The 22,296-nt window shown below is 44.4% G+C and overlaps 1 protein-coding gene across 2 annotated transcripts in view; it reads left to right on the forward strand.

The window, feature by feature from the left end:
* MRPS25 (mitochondrial ribosomal protein S25) overlaps window positions 1-22,296 on the forward strand; it is a 79,961-nt gene that overhangs the window by 3,548 nt on the left and 54,117 nt on the right. For both annotated transcript variants that reach the window (XM_080676863.1, XM_080676862.1), the window contains exons 3-12: window positions 3,309-3,449; window positions 5,099-5,199; window positions 6,267-6,312; window positions 6,424-6,585; window positions 9,512-9,753; window positions 10,992-11,062; window positions 16,825-16,911; window positions 18,057-18,159; window positions 19,414-19,515; window positions 20,627-21,783. In XM_080676863.1, the coding sequence (XP_080532989.1) occupies window positions 3,309-3,449; window positions 5,099-5,199; window positions 6,267-6,312; window positions 6,424-6,585; window positions 9,512-9,753; window positions 10,992-11,062; window positions 16,825-16,911; window positions 18,057-18,159; window positions 19,414-19,515; window positions 20,627-21,783 (2,212 nt within the window). The remainder of the gene's footprint in view (window positions 1-3,308; window positions 3,450-5,098; window positions 5,200-6,266; window positions 6,313-6,423; window positions 6,586-9,511; window positions 9,754-10,991; window positions 11,063-16,824; window positions 16,912-18,056; window positions 18,160-19,413; window positions 19,516-20,626; window positions 21,784-22,296) is intronic.

The following is a 22,296-nucleotide window of genomic DNA, read 5'->3' on the forward strand; positions in this document are numbered from 1 at the left end:
ATAATACTAAATAGAGTGGAAATTTTGTTTATTGTGAAAGAAACTTCAAAGTATTCACTTGTTTTTTCTCCCTCCACTACCACCTCCCCCTCCCCGCGCCCCCACTCCCCAATCTCTAGTAAGAGATTGAGTTAAGCATTCTTTAGTCAGGGAGGAATTCTTAATTATGTTGTAATTTTCTCTATTTCAGAATTAGGAGAATAAAGTTTTAAAGGTAGATATCAGAGATTTTTGAGAAATTCTTTAAAAAGAGGATCACCTCTCCATTTGGTCTTTTGATTTTTTAGAAATTTTATGACATTGCTAGTTTAAGCAAATGAAATATTAAAACCAAAAGAGTGAACCTTGGTTTTAGGTTTTGGAGGCAGTTTAAATAAAATATAAACTTGTCATTACTAAAAAATGGTCAGTGGGTTTGGGCTCTAGCCCTGTTTCAACTTTAGTTTAGCATATCTACAGTAACGTAGAAGAAAAGGTGGTTGAGAATCAAGTTTGGCTTCTGCCTTGTAAGTGTTTTTTAAAATCATATGGGCTTGTTCTTAATTGGCCCCTCTTGAAGGGCTACACCTACCCTGGGAGGGTTGCCAGGTTGTTTTTCTATGCCTCCTAAAGGTTACAGGGCATGGACTTCCTGTTTAATTCAACCCAGTTTAGTCTTGTTTGCAGAAACAAATTGATGTTTTCTAACTCCAGTTTCTTATCTCCTAAACCCTTTGTTACATCAGGTACTTTCCTCTCTCCTGTTGTTAAGAACGACTTCTTGATATATTTTAGAGGGTGTCCTTTAGCTACGGTGGACCTTTATTTCCAGTTGGAGAAAGCCATCCCAGAGTGACTGATAATCAAAGAATCTGCTTATTAGCCTGAATGGACATGTCTATAACCTTGTTAATTTCACCCCCTGCCTGCCAAGCCCCTCCATATCTGCATTTACATTTGAAAAGTTATGGGAGTGGTTTTGTTTGTTTTTTAAATCCTCACCTGAAGATATTTTTCCCATTGATTGTTTTAGACTGAGTGGATGGGAGGGTGGAGGTGGAAAGAGAGAGAGAGAGAGAGAGAGAGAGAGAAACATCAATTGGTTGCTTCCCACATGCACTGCTACCAGGGCGAGGGATGGAACCCACAACAGAGGTACTGCCCTTGACTGGGAATTGAACCCAATGCTCTAACCACTGAGCAACCAGCCAGGGCTATGGTTATATTGTATTAATTCTGATGTTTTCTACTTGATTCTAGTGGCAGAAACGGATAGCAGTCACCCAAGATTTAAGAACATTAATGAGAGCAACATAGAATTGAGAATCTTTTTCCCACCAGTTGACTGTTGTTCTATTTTGATAGCAGGTCCTCTCACCTCAACTGAGGGGTGGCTGAACTCCTGTTCTGCAGAGGCACAGTTTTGAAATAAATGCTGGCTCGGAAGAACTGAGGCTCTTGTTTCAGACATGAGGTTTCCAGTTCTAACCCTGGTGCCTGTTAGCTCTGATCTTTTGCCCCTCCTCGATGTCATGTCCTCATTTGTAAGTAGGGATATCACCTGCCTCATAATGTGAGCATGAACTGGCATAAGGTATTTGAAAGTATTTTGCTAGTCCTAGCCAGTGTGGTCAGTGGTTAGAGCTTGGAACCTCCCACCAAAGCGTTGTGGGTTTGATTCCCAGTCAAGGATATGTACCTGGGTTGCAGGTTTGACCCCCTCCATGTGTGGGAAGCAAGCAATTGATGTGTCTCTCTCTTTTTTTAAAAAAAATATTTTTAATATGTTTTTATTGATTTTTAGAGAGGAAGGGAGAGGGAGAGAGAGATAGAAATCTTGATGAATCTGGCCAGTGTGGCTCAGTGGTTGAGCTTCGACCCATGAACCAGCAGGTCACGGTTTGATTCCGTCGGGGCAGATGCCTGGGTTGCAGGCTCAGTCCCCAGTAGGGGGCATATAGGAGGCAGCTAACTGATGATTCTCTCTCATCATTGATGTTTCTGTCTCTCTCTTCCTTCCTCTCTCTCTAAAATCGATAGAAACATATTTTTTAAAAAAGAAACATCAATGAAAGAAAAATATAAACATCCACTCTCTCTATAAAGCAATGGAAAAATATCCTCGGGTGAGGATTAACCAAAAAAAGGAAAGAAAGTACTTTACTTTGTGCCTGGTACATATAAGGAATCAACTCAGGAAACATTCATTTTCTCTTTTTTTTTTTTTTTTGCCACATCTAGTTCTCTTTGTGTTGTGTTTTAAGTGTTATATCTGTTTCTTGAAGCTTTTTGTCAATATTCTCACACATACATTTGGTAAGTGAGTAGAGGAAAAAGAATTCTATGTACAGTTAAGCATTATGGAGAACAGCAGCCCAAGGATGATGGTTTGGCTGAATCTCATCCTGGAGGTAAACACGTGTTTAGCCCTAACAGATTTGGCTCAGTGGATAGAGCGTCGGCCTGTGGACTGAAGGGTCCCAGGTTCGATTCCAGTCAAGGGCATGTACCTTGGTTGTGGGCACATCCCCAGTGGGGGCTGTGCAGGAGGCAACTGATCAATGTTTCTCTCTCATCGATCTAACCCTCTATCCCTCTCCCTTCCTCTCTGAAAAAAATCAATAAAAAAAATATATATTTTTTAAAAAAGAAGTGTTTACTCATGAGTCCCTAGGGTAAATACATTAGTATTGTGAAGTTTGATTTCAAAAACTTTAATTGAGGTTTAGTTTACACATAAGTTTTTAAGTGTACAATTCAGTGAGTTTTGAAAATTGTATATACTCATGTAACCACCTCTCCAATTAAGATAAAGAAAAAAACACTTCCATTACCCTGGCCCCCTCACTGAAATTGATTTTAACACTTTTATTTAATTGGACCTCTTACATTTACTGCTAATACTGAGACTCAAATAGATTGTTCTGGTATTTGTAGTATAATGGTTGAATGCTTATTATTGTATTTTATTTGGGATCCAGAATTTTCTTGAGCATTTAAAAAACATATTGATTTCAGAGCAGAAGGGAGCGGGGGAGAGAGATAGAAACATCAATGATGAGAGAGAATCATTGATCGGCTGCCGCTTGCACGCCCCACACTGGGGATCGAGCCCACAACTCTGGCATGTGCCCTTGACTGGGATCGAACCTGGGACCCTTCAGTCCACAGGCCGACGCTCTGTCTACTGAGCCAAACTAGTTAGGGCTTGAGCATTTTTTATACAAAGCATAATTATTTTTTTAACTCCTGTGTTTTGAGATTTCCCTCCACTCTTTACTGGCTGTTTTTCATGGACTCATTTATGGTGTTTTTTCAATTTTTTCAAGGTCTTGTTCAGAAGGCTAAAAAAGCAAAGAACAGGCTGTTAAAACGAGAAGGAGATGACCGAGCAGAGTCAGGGACCCAAGGATATGAGTCTTTCAGTTATGGAGGGGTTGATCCTTACATGTGGGAACCCCAGGAGCTTGGTAAGAAATTCTCTTCATTCATTCAGCAAATGTTTATTGAGCATCTCCATGTTCTTGGTAATGTCTTAAGAGTTGGCTGAGGAGGCATCAGCAAACCAGAATGGTCTAAGCTTCTTGTGGACCTTATGTCTAGTGCGGTGAGAGGGAGAAAATGGAAAAGAATGAGCTGAGCACCTGCCTTGTGTTAGGCATTGCATTAAATGCTTCCCATGGGTGCTCTCATTTAACACTCATTGCACCCCTGGGGCACCTGCCCAGGATCAGACACTGGGGTAGGGATCCAGGTCTGTGACATCAACCCAGGCACAGATTCCATTGACTGGACTGTCTCCTCTCACATAGGACATTACCTGCCTACTGAGAGGCACTGGTTTGCACAATTAATTTTCTGAAACACATAATTATGGTACCATATTTATTTCTAAAATAATTATCTTTTTTGAGGTGATGAAAATATTCTAAAATATATTTTGGTAATGGTGGCACAACTCTGAATATACTAAAAACAATTGAATTTGTACACTTTAAATGGTGAATTGTATGTATGTGACTAATATCTCAATAAAACTGTTACCAAAAAGATCATGCTGTACAGAGTTGAACTAGCTAATCTTACATGTGCTTTATTATATTTTCATATTCATTATCTTGTTCACCTTTCACCCAAAGCCTTGTGAGATAGAATGCATAGTGACATTCATTCCCACTTATATTTGAGGAAACAGGCTCTAAAAAGAGAAATACTTATTCAGGGTCATTTATCATATTCTTATAGTGCCACTACAGAATGTGTCTTTTTGAATGAAGGAAGTTCTAGAACTGCACTGTCCTATGATAGCCACTAACTATATGTAGCTATTGAAATTTAAAATTAAATAAAATTAAAAGTGAGTTTTCCAGCCATATACTAGCCACATTTCAGATGCTCAATCTCCACATGTGGCTAGTGGCTACCATATTGGAAAGTAGGAACATTTTCATCAAGGCAGGAGAAAATGGCTTTAAAAATAATACATGTAATTATGAGTTACATCTGAAAGCCAATTAGAAACATGAAAGAGAAATTTCAGGTATGTGAATTATTATTAGCTTTTTAAAAAATGTTTTGTATTGACTTTAGAGAGGAAAGGAAAGAGAGAGAGAGAAACATCAATTGGCTGCCTTCTGCATGCCCCATTCTGGGGACCGAGCCCACAACCCCAGGTATGTGCCATGACTGGAAATTGAACCTGCGACCTCTCAGTACATGGGAGAGCATTCAAACAACTGAGCCATACTGGCCAGGGCCTTATTAGCTTTTTTGATAACTTATTTCATGATTGCTAATGTTAAATTATCGGGGTGATTTTCTGAATAACTTGCCTGTTTCAATAGCTGAAGGAAGTCACAAATTTTGGGAAGGTCAAGCAAATGGCAAATTTTAGAAGTTAATATTTACAGTCACCCCTAAGAACACGAAAGTAAATTTTAGAGTATGGTTAAAGAAGAAAAGATACATGGATGCTTTCCTAGTTTTAAAATTTTTAGTAGGACTCTAAAATCCTAGATTTTTTACTTGTTTTTAAAATTTATTGAGGATAAGCAGCAAGGTAGAGAGGCTTCCTCAGAGAAATGACAAGTCATATATCTCCCACCTCCTCTCCTTCTAGGTGCTGTGAGAAGCCATCTTTCAGACTTTAAAAAACACCGAGCTGCCAGGATTGACCACTATGTTGTTGAAGTCAATAAATTAATAATCAGGTTGGAAAAGGTAAATTTTGCTGTTTTAAAACACCCTTTTTCTGCAAGAATATATTTTTGGGGGCGGGGGGAATTACATTTCTGCAGCATGTGTTATATAGATTGTATATATTGGGTGCTGGCAGTATCTGATGTTGGCAGAGAAATGCCTCACCTAGAGAGGTACAGAGAATGTGGGGGACAATTCTCGCCTGCCTGGTTTTACTGAAGGGAATAGCCCAGGTTGGACAGACTTGCCACATAGCCAGTTTCCCTTTTCCTTCCTATGAACCCACTTGGCTACTGCAAAACCTTTCTGTCTTCAGATTCTTTCCTCTTCCTCTCTAAAGAAGCCTCTCGACTTTGCATAATCACACACTGGAGCATAGTGTGTGATATCATTTCTTGGCAAACGGAGGAGCTGGTGACTAGGTCTCTGAGGAGAACTTGGTGTTGAAACATCTTGGCTAGGCCTTTTGTTCTCTGGTATGACTGCGTGTTCCACGCCACGATCACTCTATTTTACTTTGACCCTAGAAATGCTTGTTGTATATAAGCTGGATTGTGTGGTGGGCATGGCAGCAAACACCGGTACAGTTTTTTTCGCTTTTTAAATTTAATCCTCTCCTGAGGATATGCTTATTGATTTTTAAAGAGAAGGGAAGAGAGAGAGAAACATCGATGTGAGAGAGGAACATCTTATTGGTTACCTTCCCGTATGCACCCCAACTGGGAATTGAACTTGCAACCCAGGTATGTGCCCTGAGGGAAATAATGTGGCTAGTTTAGTTGTCCAGTAGGATTGTGGAGAATCAGGAGTTCTCCATTGCTTTCAGGAGCCACCCCCGTCACATCTTTGCCTACCCCTGGTTAAGAGTTAAAGGGCTAACTGACAATAAAGAGATTGGAAGTGGGTGATAGAAAGGGAGGTGCCTTCTAGATTATCCCATGTGAAATTGCTTGTGACTTTGTGGGACTGGAGATGAGAGGTGAGACTTGAGAAATGCAGATATGGTCATTTCCGCTTAATGCCTCATGCCTGTGGAAAGTGTATCCATCACCTGATAATTACATTTGGCACTATTTTCTCCTTGTCAGCTCACTGCATTTGACAGAACGAATGCGGAGTCAGCTAAGATCCGAGGTAACTCTAAGAACTTTGCTCACATTTATTCTATTTTTCTTTCTCCCTGACCAACTTTCTTTTTAAAATGGCTTTTTTATTTGTTTGGTTTTTGTTTTGTTCTTCTCAAAGCAATAGAAAAGTCTGTGGTGCCTTGGGTCAACGACCAGGATGTCCCTTTTTGTCCAGACTGTGGGAATAAGTTTAGCATCCGTAACCGCCGCCACCACTGCCGGCTCTGCGGGTCTATAATGTGCAAGAAATGTATGGAGCTCATCAGCCTTCCCTTGGCAAGTAGGTAACATGGCAGCGGGACCCTAGACCCTAATCTCCTCCTGAGACTAGCTTGTTTGTTAATCACTACAGGGTGATTTTTGAACTTTTTTGTTTAAATTAGTGGTGTTTGGAATCTTTATTCATGCACCTGTTGATTCCATGAAGCCCAGAACAGGGTGGGCACTGTGCTAGGGGCCAGGGATGCAGTGGTCTACAACAGGGGTTAGCAAACTGTTTTTGTAAAGTTCAGATAGTAAATATTTTAGATTTTGTGGGCTACAAATGGTCTCTGTGACATTTCTTCTTTTTTCAAACAACTTTTTAAAAATGTAAAAATTATACTTAGCTCAAGGGTCATACAAAAACAGGCTGGACTTGGCTTATAAGTCATGTTTGCCCACCTCTGGTCTATAAGGCATTGTTCATTCCCCCAAGAAGTTCAGCATCTAGCAGGGGATATAGACTCACAAACAGATACAGATAGTCCTTGGGTTATGTCGGACTCGACATACGTCATATCGTGGTTACGTCGCCATCTCCCATTTATTTATAAAAAAGTTCCGTCGTTTCGATATATGTACATATGTGCTTTATGTTTTTTATTATTTATTTACCATAAGTAAAGGTCAGGAATTGTTATCTTTTAAATTTTTGTTACTGTTTCACTTCATTACTGCTGTGTATGTGCTCCATGTGAGTGACGTAGGTGCTTAAGGAGGTGGGTTCCGACTTACAGCGAAAATCGCATTACGTCACGCCGTAGGAATGGGTCTCCTACGTAACCTGAGGAAACAGTAATAAAAAGCATGTATGTACATATGTCGAAATGACAGAAATTTTTTTTTTTTTTTTATAATAAACTAGAGGCCCGTTGCACGAAGAGATTCGTGCAATAGGCCTTCCTTCCCTTGGCTTCTAGCACCGGTTTTCTTCTGACACCCGGGACCCAGGCCTTCGTTCCGGTCAGAGTCTACCTTCTTCATCTTCACTGCAGACTCCGGCCGGAGTCTGCCATCTTCGTCTTCGCTGCAGATTCCAGCTGGAGTCTCCATCTTGTCTTTGCTGCTTCGCTGCAGACTCTGGCCTGAGTCTGCCATCTTCATCTTCACTGCTTCGCTGCTTCGCTGCAGACTCTGCCATCTTCGTCTTGGCTGCAGACTTTGGCCAGAGTCTGCTGTCTTTGCTGCAGACTCCGGAGTCTGCAGTCTTGTCTTCGCTGCAGCACTCCGCTCCTGTAGATCCCTTTGCCCCATTGCCCTCCCTCTTATAGCATGCGTCCTGCCCCGCCTGGCCACTCTGCGCTTGGAGCAGCGGGAGGCTGCCATCTTTGGATTTCTAATTTGCATACTCACTCTGATTGGCTGTGGGCGTTGCGGAGGTACGGTCAATTTACATTTTTGTCTATTATTAGGTAAGATGGGAGATGGAGATGTAACCATGAAACGACGTACGTCAAGTCCGACGTTACCCAAGGACTGTCTGTAATTGCTTTACAAGAGATAAGTACGATGAGAGAAGTTGCAACAGGCACTCAGGAGAGCTGACCAAATCTTTATCAGCTCTGCTTAGAAGTGGCAGATGAGGTGCTGAGAGGAGACTGTAGGAGACGGTCTTGAAAAATGAGCAGCAGACTAATCCTTTTCTTTGAGATAAAAGTCACAAATGGTCATTGTCATATAGAACAAACTGTAATGCCTTAATACAAGAGACACAGTGTTGTGGAGGCTGGGGAGCGTGAGAGCATGGCTACTCAGGGTCAGAAGGTGATGTTCAAGAGGAGCCTTAAAATGACTAGGATTGCAAAGAGATGGGGCAGGAGGACATCCTGGGTAAACAGCAGAACCAAAGGCATGGAATTTGGAAAGGCCCTGTGGAAGGTTAATGGATAAGCAAACAGAATATTTGGGGGAGTGTGGAAGACATATTTGAGAATCATGGGAATGAAGCTACAAAGGTTAGGTGGAACCAGATGTCCAGAACTCTGAATCTCAGCTGGTTAAAAGTTGCTCGAGATGATCTTATGGGCTTCTGGCAATTTTGGGACATTCGGGTGGTTTTGCAACCCTGGAGAGTTCCGCTGACCTTGCATGTGCTGTTGGCTATGGAGCGTCTGGACAACATGGGCAGAAGCTTCCTCTGCCAAGCTCTGACATCCACAAGCACACATTACCTTGATACTTCCCCTTTCTCCTTGAGACCGACTCCCTGTCTCACCTGAGACTTTATAAGCTCACTATTGGACACTATTCACCTCTCTCCTTGGGTTAATTAACCAACGTTTACTGGGCAGCTGCTATGAATTGGCCCTGTAGTATATGTAGGGATATAAGTATGAATAAGTCATTTCTACCCTGAAAGTCTCACAGATTCCTAAGGCAGCTCGGGGGTGTACATAGACCAGTCACACAGGGAGAAAAGTGGAAAGTTCTCCATGAGGGACAACATGGTAAGAACTATAGGAAAGGCAGATCATTTTTGCCTTGAGGAATAGGGGAGGGCTTCCTGGAGGACATGCCATTTGAGCTGAGCTTTGGAAGATGTAGGATTCAGGTGTTTGGGAGTGGGGAAGGCTGTCAGGATAGTCCAGGAAGAATGTGGGTTGTGTCTGAGGCGTGACAAATGGAGGGGGCAGTAGGAGGTAAGGCTCTTGAGCCGCGGTTTGCCGCTCTGTTGACTAATGAGTTTGCCGACCACTGGGCTAGGCTAGCGGTGGGCCTTAGAACCTCAAAGACAGACTAGGTTGTCTGGCTCTTTCCTGGATGGCAATGGGAGTCCCTCCCGCCACAGAACCTGACCCCAGGGAGGCAGAGATGTGGGTACTTCTTGCTCATAGGCAGAGCCTGCCTTTACCTCGCCAGCAGCATGGACTCCCCTCCTGTCGTGGGCAGTGGAGTGATTGGAGGCTTCAGGCTCACTGCTGCCTGTTCTGTGTTGTGCTTTACAGATAAGCTCACCAGTGCCAGCAAGGATTCCCTGAGCTCCCACACGAGCCCTAGCCAGTCACCCAACAGTGTCCATGGCTCTCGCCGGGGCAGCATCAGCAGTGTGAGCAGTGTGAGCTCCGTCCTGGATGAGAAGGATGATGACCGGATCCGCTGCTGTACCCATTGCAAGGGCACGCTGCTCAAGAGAGAGCAGCAGATTGACGAGAAGGAGCACATCCCCGACATTGTGAAGCTCTATGAGGTGACTGGCTGAGTGCAGTCCTGGGGCTGACTCAAGAGGCAGATTTGGCTGTTCATTGCATCCATGCCTGCAGATTTGGGAGGATGATTTGGAAAGTTATTCCTTTGACTCATTTTTAGTTTCTGCTAAAGGGCCGTGGCATTTCCTAACTAGGGCCCTGGGTGAGTCATAGACTCATCCTGGGTGTGTTGCCACAAACTTGTTCCCTCACTTTCTTGCCTTTTGAAAACAGGTTAGAGGCTTTGGTGGCCCAGGGACAAGAGGAGAAAGGATTGTTGCCATGTGGTGTGGACAGGTTCTGTGAGTGAGGGTAGAAGCTGGAGCTGGTGGTGAACAGTGGGCCAGAAGAGTCCTGTGATACTCACTTGGGATCTTCAGGCTTAGAGCTTCCCCATTTAAGTCCATTCACATGCCTCAGTTCTAGAACACCTTTAGTAGATGCTACTTTGAGAGGAACATAGTGTAGTACAAAAACATGGGATTTAGTGTCAGAGAGGCTGGCCTCCCAATGGCCAGGTGAGACCTGCAAGCTGAGGAGGTAGGTAGGGAGGTGGGAAGAGAGGGGGAGGAGGAGATGAGCCCTGGCAGAGGAAGCAATTCATGCAGAACTCTGAGCAGAGGAAAAGTGTTTATTTATCTGATGATCACTGAATGGTCCCTGTTAGCAGCTCTGCAGGTTATAATGGTGGTGTTTCTGGAATCACCATGAAAATATTCAAGTTACTAAAAATGGTGTTAATTAAACCCTATGCTGAGCTGCAGGTGCAGCCATTATCCATCCTTTATGTGGAGTTCATGACCTGATAACTCATTTTGTAAATTGCCACTGTGCTTTTTGCTTCTGTCTTTTTTGCAGTAAGCCTTGGCGATGCCTTGTGCTGGTGTCTTCCCTTGGCAGAGAAATTCTAACTAATTCAACTAATTTAGAAATTCCAACTAAAAAGCAACTAATTCTTTTTCTCTGCCTCCGTAAACTTTGGCTTGTGTCTTGGAAGGCCTTGTTCCTCTTTCCTTCCTGCAAGATTTTCTGCTTGTAAAGTAGGTCTGTAACTCAGGAAATTGATAACAGTAAAAAGAAACTAACAAACAAACAAAAAAACAACACAAAAAATGCACTATCTGCATTTTTATATTTTAGAAAACTGTACAGTTTAAATATATCTTTGTTGATGCAGCATAACTTCTGGGTAGGCTTTTCTGTTCCCTGAGCACCACTTACTCTTCTTTTTTGTTCTTAGAAACTACAACTTTGCATGGAGAAAGTTGACCAAAAAGCTCCTGAATACATCAGGATGGCAGCATCATTAAAGTAAGCTATTCCTCTCTGTTTTTCTGAACCAGTGCTGACTCGTTTTAGGCATTTTAGGTCAAATCTTTAGTAGCCGAAAGAAAAATCTTAACTCTGGCTGTGCTTTTCTTCTGTGACCGACTGCAGAGAATCTTTGTCATGTCTCTTTCCATGTGGCACTGTCACAGTCCTCTGTAGCCATGTTGAGGGGACCCCAGCTACTCTGATTGAGCAAGTTGGGGAAGGGCCTCAGACGATAGCCACCACTGCCAAGTGCAGCATCTGGAGGTGAGCAAGAGCAGTGTGTCTCCTGCTCATACCTGGGTAGATGCCACTTCAGGGTAACACTGAGGTATCAGGGCTTAGAGCAGGCATTTCCTTTAGAGCAGGGGTTGGCAAATGCCACCCCATAAGCCAAATCTAGCTAGCCATCTGCTGCTGCTGCTTTTGTTCTTGTTAATCCTCACCTAAAGATAGTTTTCCCTTGCTTTTAGCTAAAGTTGAAGGGAGGGAGAGAGGGAACATCGATGTGAGGGAGACATGTGGATTGGTTGCCTTCCACATGCACCCCAACTGGGGCGGGGAATGAACCTGTAACCGAGGTACATGCCCTTGTCTGGAATTGAACCCATAATCCTTCAGTGTGTGGCCGACACTCTAAACACTGAGAAACACTAGCCAGGTCTAATTCTTTTTTTATTTTTTAATGAAGATAAAATTCACATACCATAAAGTTCACTCTTTTAAAATGTACAGGTCAGTAGTTTTTAGTATATTCACAAACATCACCACTGCATTAATTTTCAAACATTTTTGCCCTGCCCTGACTGGTTTGGCTCAGTGGATAAAGCATTGGCCTGTGGACTGAAGAGTCCCGGGTTCGATTCCAGTCAAGGGCACATGCCCAGGTTGCAAGTTAGATTCCCAGTAGGGGGCGTGTAGGAGGCAGCCAGTCAGTGATTCTCTCTCATCATTGATATTTCTATCTCTCTACCTCTCCCTTCCTCTCTGAAATCAATAAAAATATATTAAAAAAACCCCACATTTTTGCTCTGGTTGGTGTGGCTTAGTTGGTTGAGCATTATTCTGTGCACCAGAAGGTCACTGGTTCAATTCTTGGTCAGGGTAAATGCCCAGGTTGCCAGTTTGGTCCCCAGTTGGGATGCATACAGCAGGCAACCTATTGATGTTTCTCACATTGATGTTTCTCTCTCTCACTCTTCTTCCTTCCTTGTTCTAAAGTCAATATAAAAAAAATTTTTTTTCAGCATCCTGATAAGAAACTCCCTACTCATTAGCAGTCATAGCTCATTCCCCCTCTCCCTTTATGGAAAAATTTGCTGACTTTTTCTTTAGAGCTTTGCTCCTTCTGAAGGGAAGTGATGTGTGAGCTAGAATGTGAGGTGCTACTACTAAGTCAGATCCCAGCAGTGTTTTCCCAGCCTTCAGAAGAAAAAATTATGGTAGTCAGTGTTTTCAGTTTGAGGATTGTCTGCCTTTGTCTTAAGTCTCTGTTGCCACCTGTCATTTTTGTAGTGATGCATGTAGGATTAGATGTGCTTTGTTTAGAACAAACCTATATTTTTATTTGGACATATACAGTGGCAATACTGTATAGTGGTTTCAAAAAACAAAGGGTGTCAGTGACCTTTATGATGTTAGTGACCATGTTCTAAGCTCATTGTGGATTTTATATATAAAGAAAATTAACTTTTTTGTTTGTACAGTCCTTAAAGAGTTTCCTGACTCTTGAGTTTGTAAATCTTTGACTTACAAAACATGAAAGACTAAATCCAGTTGTTTTGTGGCAAAAACACCCCTTCTTTTACATCTCTTCCTGACTCTGCTGTTGTGTTGGTTCTCTTCTTCCCTTCCCTGTTCTTTCCTCAATGTTTCCCAGCCCACAGGGAAGAGAATAGCAAAAAGGTAGGGAAACCATTGTAGGCCCTGTCCCAGTTTCCCTCCATCCTAGCAACTAGGTGTCTGCAGCCCCTGGCAGCAGACAGTGGGAGAGGAGCAAATCCTATTTCTTGAGCCCTCTCAGCCACCACTGTCCTATGGTCCCTTCCTCCTCATATTTGTACCTCTTAGACCCCAATTTTCCTCTTTCCATTCCTTAGCCTAGAGCACTGGTTCTAAAGAACAGCAGGGAAATGAGCAAGAATTTCAGTCTGCCCTCTCTGTGAGCAGGTTGGAAGAAGAACCCCAGGTGATTCTGACATATACCTCCCCCAAATGGAAAGTTCTTGGCGTGGAGAATCTTTTTCCCCCTAAAGCTTTCTGGAATCAGCACCCCTCCTGTATCACTGCCTATTGGTTTGACATTAGAGCAGGACTGTTTCTACATGGACATCAGCAAGGAGAGCTGTGTTCCTGGAAGTCTGATCTGGCACTCATTGTTTTCCTCATGAAATTGTTACCGACAGACTCCTCTCCCTGAGTTCAGTTGGTTTTTGCTTTGTGCCTCAGACACAATTGTGGTTCATGGGCCTCCCTAGCCAGGTGGGAGCTACCATTGCTAAGGGCATTTCCAAATGTCTAACTCCTACTCCTTCCTCTTAGCAAGGCTGGTTCTAAAGGGCTTTACATGCATTTCATTCTCTTACTCTTTCATTCAGTGGATAGTCATTAAGCACTAGCTCTGTTCCTAGCACTAATCTAGGTGCTGGGGCTGCAGCAATGAGCAGAACAGCAATGTCCACGTTTGTGGAGCTTCATTTTTGTGGGAGCACAGGCCTTATCCAAGTGAACGAAGAAGGAACAGGATAACTCCAGATGTGATCGTTGCTCTGAGGGAAATGCAGTTGGTTGACATAATTGCAACCAGGGGAAGTGATTTCAGATTTGGGCCAGCCTTGTTATTTTCCACATGACTTGGAGATATTGAAATAAAGCATAGGTCTTCTCAATTCTAGCCCAGTGTTGTTTTTTTTTTTTTGCAAACTAAGTAGTAAAAGATAATGGAACAATCTTACTGAGTCCTCACATTACAGCACACACCAATATTTTTCCAGCTAAGACTGTTTTATAGATGGTAAAATAGGTAAGCACAGCAGTCCTTTCTGCTTATTTAACTTAAATTGCTGCTGCTTCAGAAGCGGGGTTGAGTGGCCAATGCTCAGGATGGATTAATAGCTGCAAGATCTGCCCTAACCGGTTTGGCTCAGTGGATAGAGCGTCGGCCTATGGACTCAAGGGTCCCAGGTTCGATTCCAGTCAAGGGCATGTACCTTGGTTGCGGGCACATCCCCAGTAGGGGGTGTGCAGGAGGCAGCTGATCGATGTTTCTGTCTCATCGATGTTTCTAACTCTCTATCCCTCTCCCTTCCTCTCTGTAAAAAATCAATAAAATATATTAAAAAAAAATAGCTGCAAGATATACTGAAATGTTTCTCTTCTCAGTAAACACTGATTAAGCTTGATCCATGTGCTAGTTACTGAGGACATAAAAATGAAAAGCTACAATCACAGCACTTGGAATTTAAAAGTCTGGTGGGGGTGACAGATTTTTAAATGATCAATTCTAAGACCACAAAGTAACTGCTGTTGTTTCTCTGAGACTGGAGTTAAACCACTTCTGGCCTTCCCTGTTGTCCCTTGCTCCACCCTGGACAGAGTTCCTCCTTTTCCCCCTTCTGGATTTGGAGTCAAGGTGCTTTTCTCATGTAGGGAGCAGTTGTTCTTGAGACCCAAGAGCATGGGGCAATTGATACAATGCTGGGCTGCATATTGCTATTGGGGAATCCCTTGATCAGCTTTCCAGTTGTTCTGTTGTGTCTGGGTAGCCTTTGAGTGAGAAAAGCCAAGTGTTTTCTGCTCTGATGTAGTATAACCAATTCATTTAGTAAACAATTTTATGCATGTTATTAGATATAGTGAAATTGGTTAGGGGAAATTGGCCAAAGAAGGTTAAGTTGCATTTATTTTGGTGATGAGTTTAAGAGCTGGTCCTCGAGGCCTGTGGTGTTTGCAAACTTTTGTACTATATTATGTACAAAAGTCTGAAATGCCACTTGGAGAGAATTAACTGTGTGTCCCTTTGTGAGGCCTTAAACCTTTAGAGTCCTCTTAGGCTATACTCTCTAGTCTAGTGGTCGTCAACCGGTGGTCTGCGGACCACTGGTGGTCTGTGAGGTCCGAAAGGTTGGTGACTGCTGCTGTAGTCAGTGCGATGAAATGTAGAATGGCTTTAAGTAGTATGATATTTGCTAGCAAATTGAAATAGAAATTCCAAGTGAATTCATTTTCTCAACTTTGAAGCATGGACAATTAATGATTATGCCATTAACATTTTGTTCTTGAAGAAAGTAAGTGTTCAAATTCTAATTAATATACATTTACTTAATTCATACATGTTGGAGACCTTTGTTTTTCAGTCATTTTAAATGATGTTGAAAAATTGTTCAGTGAGTATCTATATATATAAAAGCCTAGGCAACCGTTATGACCAAATGACTGGAGTGACTGGTCGACCAGTTGCTATGATGCGCACTGACCACCGGGGACAGACGCTCAACACAGGAGCTGCCTCCTGGTGGTCAATGCGCTCCCACAGCCAACCTCCAGAGGCCCCTCCCCCTGGCCGGCTGGCCCCCATCGGCCCCTGGTGCTAAACCATTTGTAGAGACCTGCTTCTGGGTCGGGGTTTCGTAGATAGAGAGCAGCTCCCTCGCTGCAACCTATTGAAAGTCAACACTTGACACAAGGGTTTGTCTCGCTCCCATCCTCTCTCTTCCCTAGGGGCCGCCCGCCCACCGTGGTGGTGGTGTGGCAGCGAGGGAAGGAGGAGGGGAGAAGGTGGGGAACCGCACGGTGGTGGGGTGCCAACAGCGGCATTGGTGTCCGTTTCTTCTGCGCCTGACCCAGCGACTGTCACGTCCTCTTCTGACCCTGCCGGGGCCTTTGGGCCCGGGCTAGGACGGGGAGCCAGGGGTGGGTGGTGGTGGACTCAGCCCCTTTCCCAGGGGGGCTAAGGGCCGGCTTCCTCCTTGGGGCTGGTGGCCAACCTCCCTCAGTCCTTCCCGCAGCCAGCCAACCTCCCGCGGTACCTCCCGTGGCCGGCCAACCTCCTGCGGTCCTTCCCCATCCCTCATGCATGAATTCATGCACCAGGCCTCTAGTCTCTCTATGTATAAAAGGCTAATATGCAAAGTGTCCCCTCGAGAGTTCGACTGGGAGAACAGAAATTCAGTTGCTCGCTATTATGTGTGCTGACCACCAGGGGGCAACGTGGAACATGGCAGGCTACCAGTGGTGGTGGCGGGGTGCTGAGGGAGTGAGGGAAGGAGGAGGTGGGAGAACCGCCACCACGCAGGTGGCAAGGGAAGGAGGAGGCGGGGAGGTGGAGGGAACCGTGTGGTGGCGTGCGGGTGGCAAGGGAAGAAGGAGGCAGGGGGAACCGCATGGTGGCATGTGGGTGGCAAGGGAAGGAGGAGGTGGGGAGGCAGGGAACCTGATCAGCCCTGATCGCTGGCCAGGCCTGGGGACCCTACCCGTGCATGAATTTTTGTGCACCGGGCCTCTAGTATAAGCCATAAAAACAATTGATAATGTTACATTAAACTCAGTTAATGTAACAGATTCAGTAGTCAGTAAGCTAATTTAGCTTTTCAAAGATATGTTGTATCTAAATTATATGAAAGCCCAATTTATCTTAATGCAATTAAATATTGAATCATTCATGATAATTTTTCCACAGTAGAAATAAAATGACTCCTGGCTGTATATTTTCTGAAAATAAAAAATTTAAAAACCTAAAATAAAAATCTCTGATTTCTCCTTAGTGCTGGAGAGACAACCTATAGGCTGGAACATGCCAATGACCTTCGGGTAGAAGTGCAGAAAGTGTACGAGCTAATAGATGCTTTAAGGTAATGTTTGGTGATGTCTTACCTATTGCCTTGAGTAGAGGAGGTGCTATTTTAATGAGGTATTGGGTGGCTAGCAGACCTGAGCTTACCTGGAGTCCTGGTGACAGCAGTATTTGTAATGATGAGGCTGAGGAAGGTGTCAGCTTTGGCACTCAACACATCTCAGTAACGTTTTTTTAAAATATATTTTATTGATTTTTTTATAGAGAGGAAGGGAGAGGGATTGAGAGTTAGAAACATAGATGAAAGAGAAACATCGATCAGCTGCCTCCTGCATGCTTCCTACTGGGAATGTGCCCTCAACCAAGGTACATGCCCTTGACTGGAATTGAACCTGGGACCCTTGAGTCTGCAGGCCGATGCTCTATCCACTGAGCCAAACTGGTTAGGGCTCAGTAACTTTTGGATAAGGATTTCTAGTATTCAGTATTATTATAAAGGAATGCGAGTTTATTGAACACCAGCTGTGTGCCAGGAAATATCACTGGATATTTTTATAGAGTGCAACTCATTTTTTCTATCAAAGTTACCCTGTGAAGTAGGGATTAACATCCGCATTTTATCGGTGAGAAAATGCACCACAGCTAGCAAAAGTGGTGGAGCCAGGATTGAAACCCATATTCTTTCTTCAAGTCAACAGCTACGTTTTAACTGTGGACTGGATGTTGGGGTTAAATCAGCCCTTAGCAGTGTAGGAAGTACACTGACTCAGGGAAAGAATTGTTTATCCGTACATGCAGGACTGGCTACATAATTTGTGGGGCCTAGTGCAAAATGAAAATGTAAGTTCCTTTTTCAAAATTGTAAGAATTTGAAGACACTGACAGCAGAATATTAAGCCAAGTACGGGGCTCTTCTAAGCACCAGACCCATGTGTGGTTGCTCATGTCACTCACCCTTGAAGCTGCCTCTGCACCCATGGTCAGTCCCTCAATGGCCAAGTGTTTGTCATGTACCCTGTGCTGTGTTAGGGGCCTTGGATACAGCCAAAGGGTAAGAAACGGGCTTTGCCTTCAAGGACACTTCAGTGGAGTCTCTAATCTGTCTCCTCCACAAATCTTCCCAGCATGCAAGCCTGGCAACTCAGAGACTTTGTTTCTGAGGCTGACAGCGCTTGTTACATTGATGTGTTTGTTCCAATTCAGTAAGAAGATCTTAACCTTAGGCTTGAACCAGGACCCTCCACCACATCCAAACACTTTGCGGCTGCAGAGGATGATCAGATACTCGGCTACACTTTTTGTGCAGGTAAAGCCATCCTGGGGTGGCAGAAACATTGCACTTGCCTCCCCTGCTCTTCTACCATTCAGGAGGCAGACCAAGCCAATGGCTTGTTCATTTCCTATTTGCACATTGATTATTTTTTAAGATTATAAATGCATTATGCCACATTTTGAGAAAAATCTGGATTTCAAAGAAAAGTAAAAACTACTTTTATTTCTAATGTCCCCAATACCACCACCCATTATTCTGGTACATATATATGTGTATATATATATATATATTTTTTCCATTTACATTTATAATATAAATTGTTACAATTAGTGTATATTTGCACTTTTGTGTCTTCTCTTTTTATCACTGAATTTTATATGATAGTACTTTTTTACATGGTCCTCAAAGAGCTATCATTTGAATACTGCTACAAAGTACTGCTTTGATATATATATACCATCCTTTATTTAACTATTCCCTTTTCATTGGACATTTGATAGACTTCCATTTTTTGCCATTATGAGTATTGCCTGATGGATATATGTGTGCGTAGTATTTCTTCCTTGGGATAAGATCCTAAGGGACTTTTCCTGGGTCATTGGGAGGAAACAGCTGATTGTTCAAGGGCAGACTGAAGTTGGGTGGTTAGATCTAAGTTGTTTCTACCTCAGAAAGCTCCTCAGAGAGTCACATTTAACCACCTTTGGTCTCCATGAAAGAGAAATTTAATAACGTTTCTATTGGGTTAGTTTTCCAACATTGTATTGCAGAGAATTAGGCCTTTCTCCTTTTGATTAGTGGCTATATTCCACAGTCATTTGGTGAGTGTCTGCTGTGTACCAGGCAATGTTCTAGGTGCTGGGTATCCTGCCATGAGCAAAAAGGCAACATTCCTGTTCTCACAAAGCATCTATTCCAGAAAGGGGGTTAGATGAGAAACAACTAAGACATATAGCTTACATTGGAAAGTGCTGTGGGCAAATTAAAAGCCTAGGAAGGGTGGCAGGAAGCGCAGGTGGAAGCTTACACATTGAGGCAGGGAGGGCAGGGAGAAGGCCTCATGGGGAAGGTGGATAACTGGGGTATCTGGTAGTGGTCATTTCATAAGGGACAGGCAGGCCCATTTGGAAGCTGACTCTCTGACCCATTTAGGGGTTTAGTCTTTTTTTACTACTGCTAATTAATGTGACTGTCCAAGGATGGAATGGCTTAGCCTAAATGGACTCTCACCACAAGGCTAAGGTTCATTAAAGGTTTAAGTGTAACATTGTCTATGAATCCCTATAGGAAAAGTTGCTTGGTTTGATGTCACTGCCAACCCAAGAACAGTTTGAGGAACTAAAGAAAAGGAAGGAAGAGATGGAAAGGAAGAAGATGTTAGAGAGACAGGTGAGTGAAGCTCAGGGATGCTGGCATCTTCCACTTTGGGGCTCTTTTGAGCACAGAGGCCTCCACATGCTCCGAAGAGGTCCTGTGCGGTTGTACATCAGAACTCTTGCTCTCTCTAGTTTCCATTTGTCTTCTGTTCTGTTCTGGCCTCACTCTCTAGACATCACAATTGTTTGTTTTTCTCTGCAAGTCCTATTTTCCTTTCAGAGGTGCTACTGGTTTTCTTCTGTCCAGAATACAATGGAGACTGGCTGTCCTCCCTCTATTACAGGTTGCAGAGGATCCACACACCAGCAAGTTCTTTGTAGAACACTTTGGAACATGCAATATTAAATTTAATACTGTGAGAGTTTCTAGTGTAGATGAGTGTGGATATTTCTCTCTTTTCCGCGTCCAGCGCGGCTAGAGTGCAATCCGGTTCCTGAGTAGGGCGGCTGGGGATTGAGAAAATGAAAGAAAGAGACCAACACAGAGATGGAAGGAAAAAGCTGGGGCTGGGTGAGAACGCTGTCCTCTGATGGAGAGACAGGGACCCGGAGCCAATACAGCGTGTTTATTTTATACAGCATAAAACAGGAAGTTTTACTAAAGGTCAAGACAAAGAAGGTTATATGCATTCTTGGGTGGGCCCGAGTCTTATTTATTCCTGGTGCTTGGCTAGATTTAAATAACAAAACCCACCCCCTGGCACCTGGGCTGAAGGTCAAGCTGACAACACTCCTGCCTCTGGCAAAACGTGTTTCCCTGACGTGGCTTTGCCAATGCCACTGGATTCAGCTGACAGTAATTAAATAAATGCCTATGTGCCTTCCCAGTCGCTCTCTACAGATGAGTGCTTTAAGACAAGTGTATGGCCAGTGAGTCTAAGATTGATAAAATTTTATCCCTTAGCTTACTGTTACTATTTTATTTTTGAGAATCAGGGTTTGTCCCTCCTCTCCCCCTGAAACGAAAGCATGGTTTGATTTTAGCAGTTCGCTTCTTAGTCCTGAAGGGGGCAGTTGGAGTCTCACGGGCACAGGAATAGTGAGAATGCAGAGGGCAGCTGATGGTGTGGCTGCTGATGGCCTGGTGACTGTGTTTTTTCTCTTTGGTTCTGATGTCTCCCTAGGCTTCCCTGGAATCCCAGCGAAGGCTTGAGGAAAGGCGGAGTGACCTGCCATCTCGTGCCAATGGGGAGGTGGTGTACCATCGAAGGGGCTCTGCCCCCTTGAGAAAGGCTGAGGGCTGGCTCCCACTGTCAGGAGGTCAGGGGCAGTGTGAAGACTTGGACCCCCTCCTCCAGCAGATCCACAACATCACATCATTTATCAGGCAGGCCAAGGCCGCAGGCCGGACAGACGAAGTGCGCACCCTGCAGGAGAACCTGCAGCAGTTGCAGGACGAGTATGACCAGCAGCAGACAGAGAAGGCCATCGAGCTGTCCCGCAAGCAGGCTGAGGAGGAGGACCTGCAGCGGGAACAGCTGCAGATGCTGTGTGAACGGGAGTGGGAGCGAGAAAGGGAGCAGTTCCAGGCGGCATCCTTGCACACACGGACCCGGTCCCTGGACTTCCGAGAAATCAGGCCTTTTCAGCTGGAGCCCAGCACAGAGCCTTGCACCCCCCTTGCTCATGCTTTGGATCTGGGTTCTTCCCCAGTTCAGAGCAGTGCTACTCCCAAGACCCCTTCACCCAGCTCTGCTCTTGAGCCTATCAGAGTGTGGTCTGGGCCCGCAGCCCTTGGCCAGGAATTCTTCCCCCAGAGCACCAGGTCACAGCAACGCGAGGTACCCTCCCTAAATCCCTTTGATGAGGAAGACTCCTCCAGCCCTGCAGCAGAGGGCCCTACCAGCCCTCGTGCTGCAGAGCCTTCCTTTGGCCCTCCATCCCGCATCCTCAAAGAGTACAATCCCTTTGAGGAAGACGAGGAAGAGGTGGCAGCGGCAGGGAATCCCTTCACTAACGCCAGCAGCCCAGCACCCAACCCCTTCAATGAGGAAGATGAGCGTCCTCACCAGCGGCCCTCAAGCCCTCCTGTTCCTGGCAACCCCTTCGAGGAAGCCACCGGTACCAACCCCTTCGAGATGGACAGTGACAGTGGGCCAGAGGGCGAGGAGCCCATAGAGGAGGAGCTCCTCCTCCAGCAGATCGATAACATCAAGGCGTACATCTTTGATGCCAAGCAATGCGGTCGCCTGGATGAGGTGGAGGTACTGATAGAGAACCTGAGGGAGCTGAAGCGTACCCTGGCCAAACAGAAGGGGGGCTCTGACTGGCCACTGGGCAGGTAGAGCACCTTTGGGTCCAGGGGCCTGGCAGGAGCGGGTTGGTGGAATTGATGGGCAGGAGGAAGGATGAGAATTAAGATGCATACAGGTTAGGGGAGGAAATCTGCTATTTCATGCTGTGTACTTGGAGGTTTTTTCACTACAATTGAAAAATAAAATGGGAACTAGAACAGGAAGAATCAGCATTCATTTGCTGTTTTTCCTGGGCTTTTTTTTTTTTTTTTTTTAAATTGGGTTTTCCCTTTAGAAGGGACTTAACATTTTCACTACTGAGATATAACTAAATGCATTTCTGCTGGGTCCTGGTGTGCACCTCGTGGGTCCATTTGTCCTGCCTAGTCTTTGGTCATTATGAGTATTATAGAGCAGCCTTATATAGGGCCTCCGTTAGTGAAGACTGACAAGGTGGATTCCTTTAAACCGTGCTCGCCTCTGGCAGAAGCCTGACCCCGTTAGGCTGTGGGTTCCTTTCCCTGGATCTTCCTCTGCCCTGCTGGGTACATCCTGCCTGT

This window comes from Plecotus auritus (genome assembly GCF_963455305.1).
Source record: "Plecotus auritus genome assembly, chromosome: 6".
NCBI classification, from domain to species: domain Eukaryota; kingdom Metazoa; phylum Chordata; class Mammalia; order Chiroptera; family Vespertilionidae; genus Plecotus; species Plecotus auritus.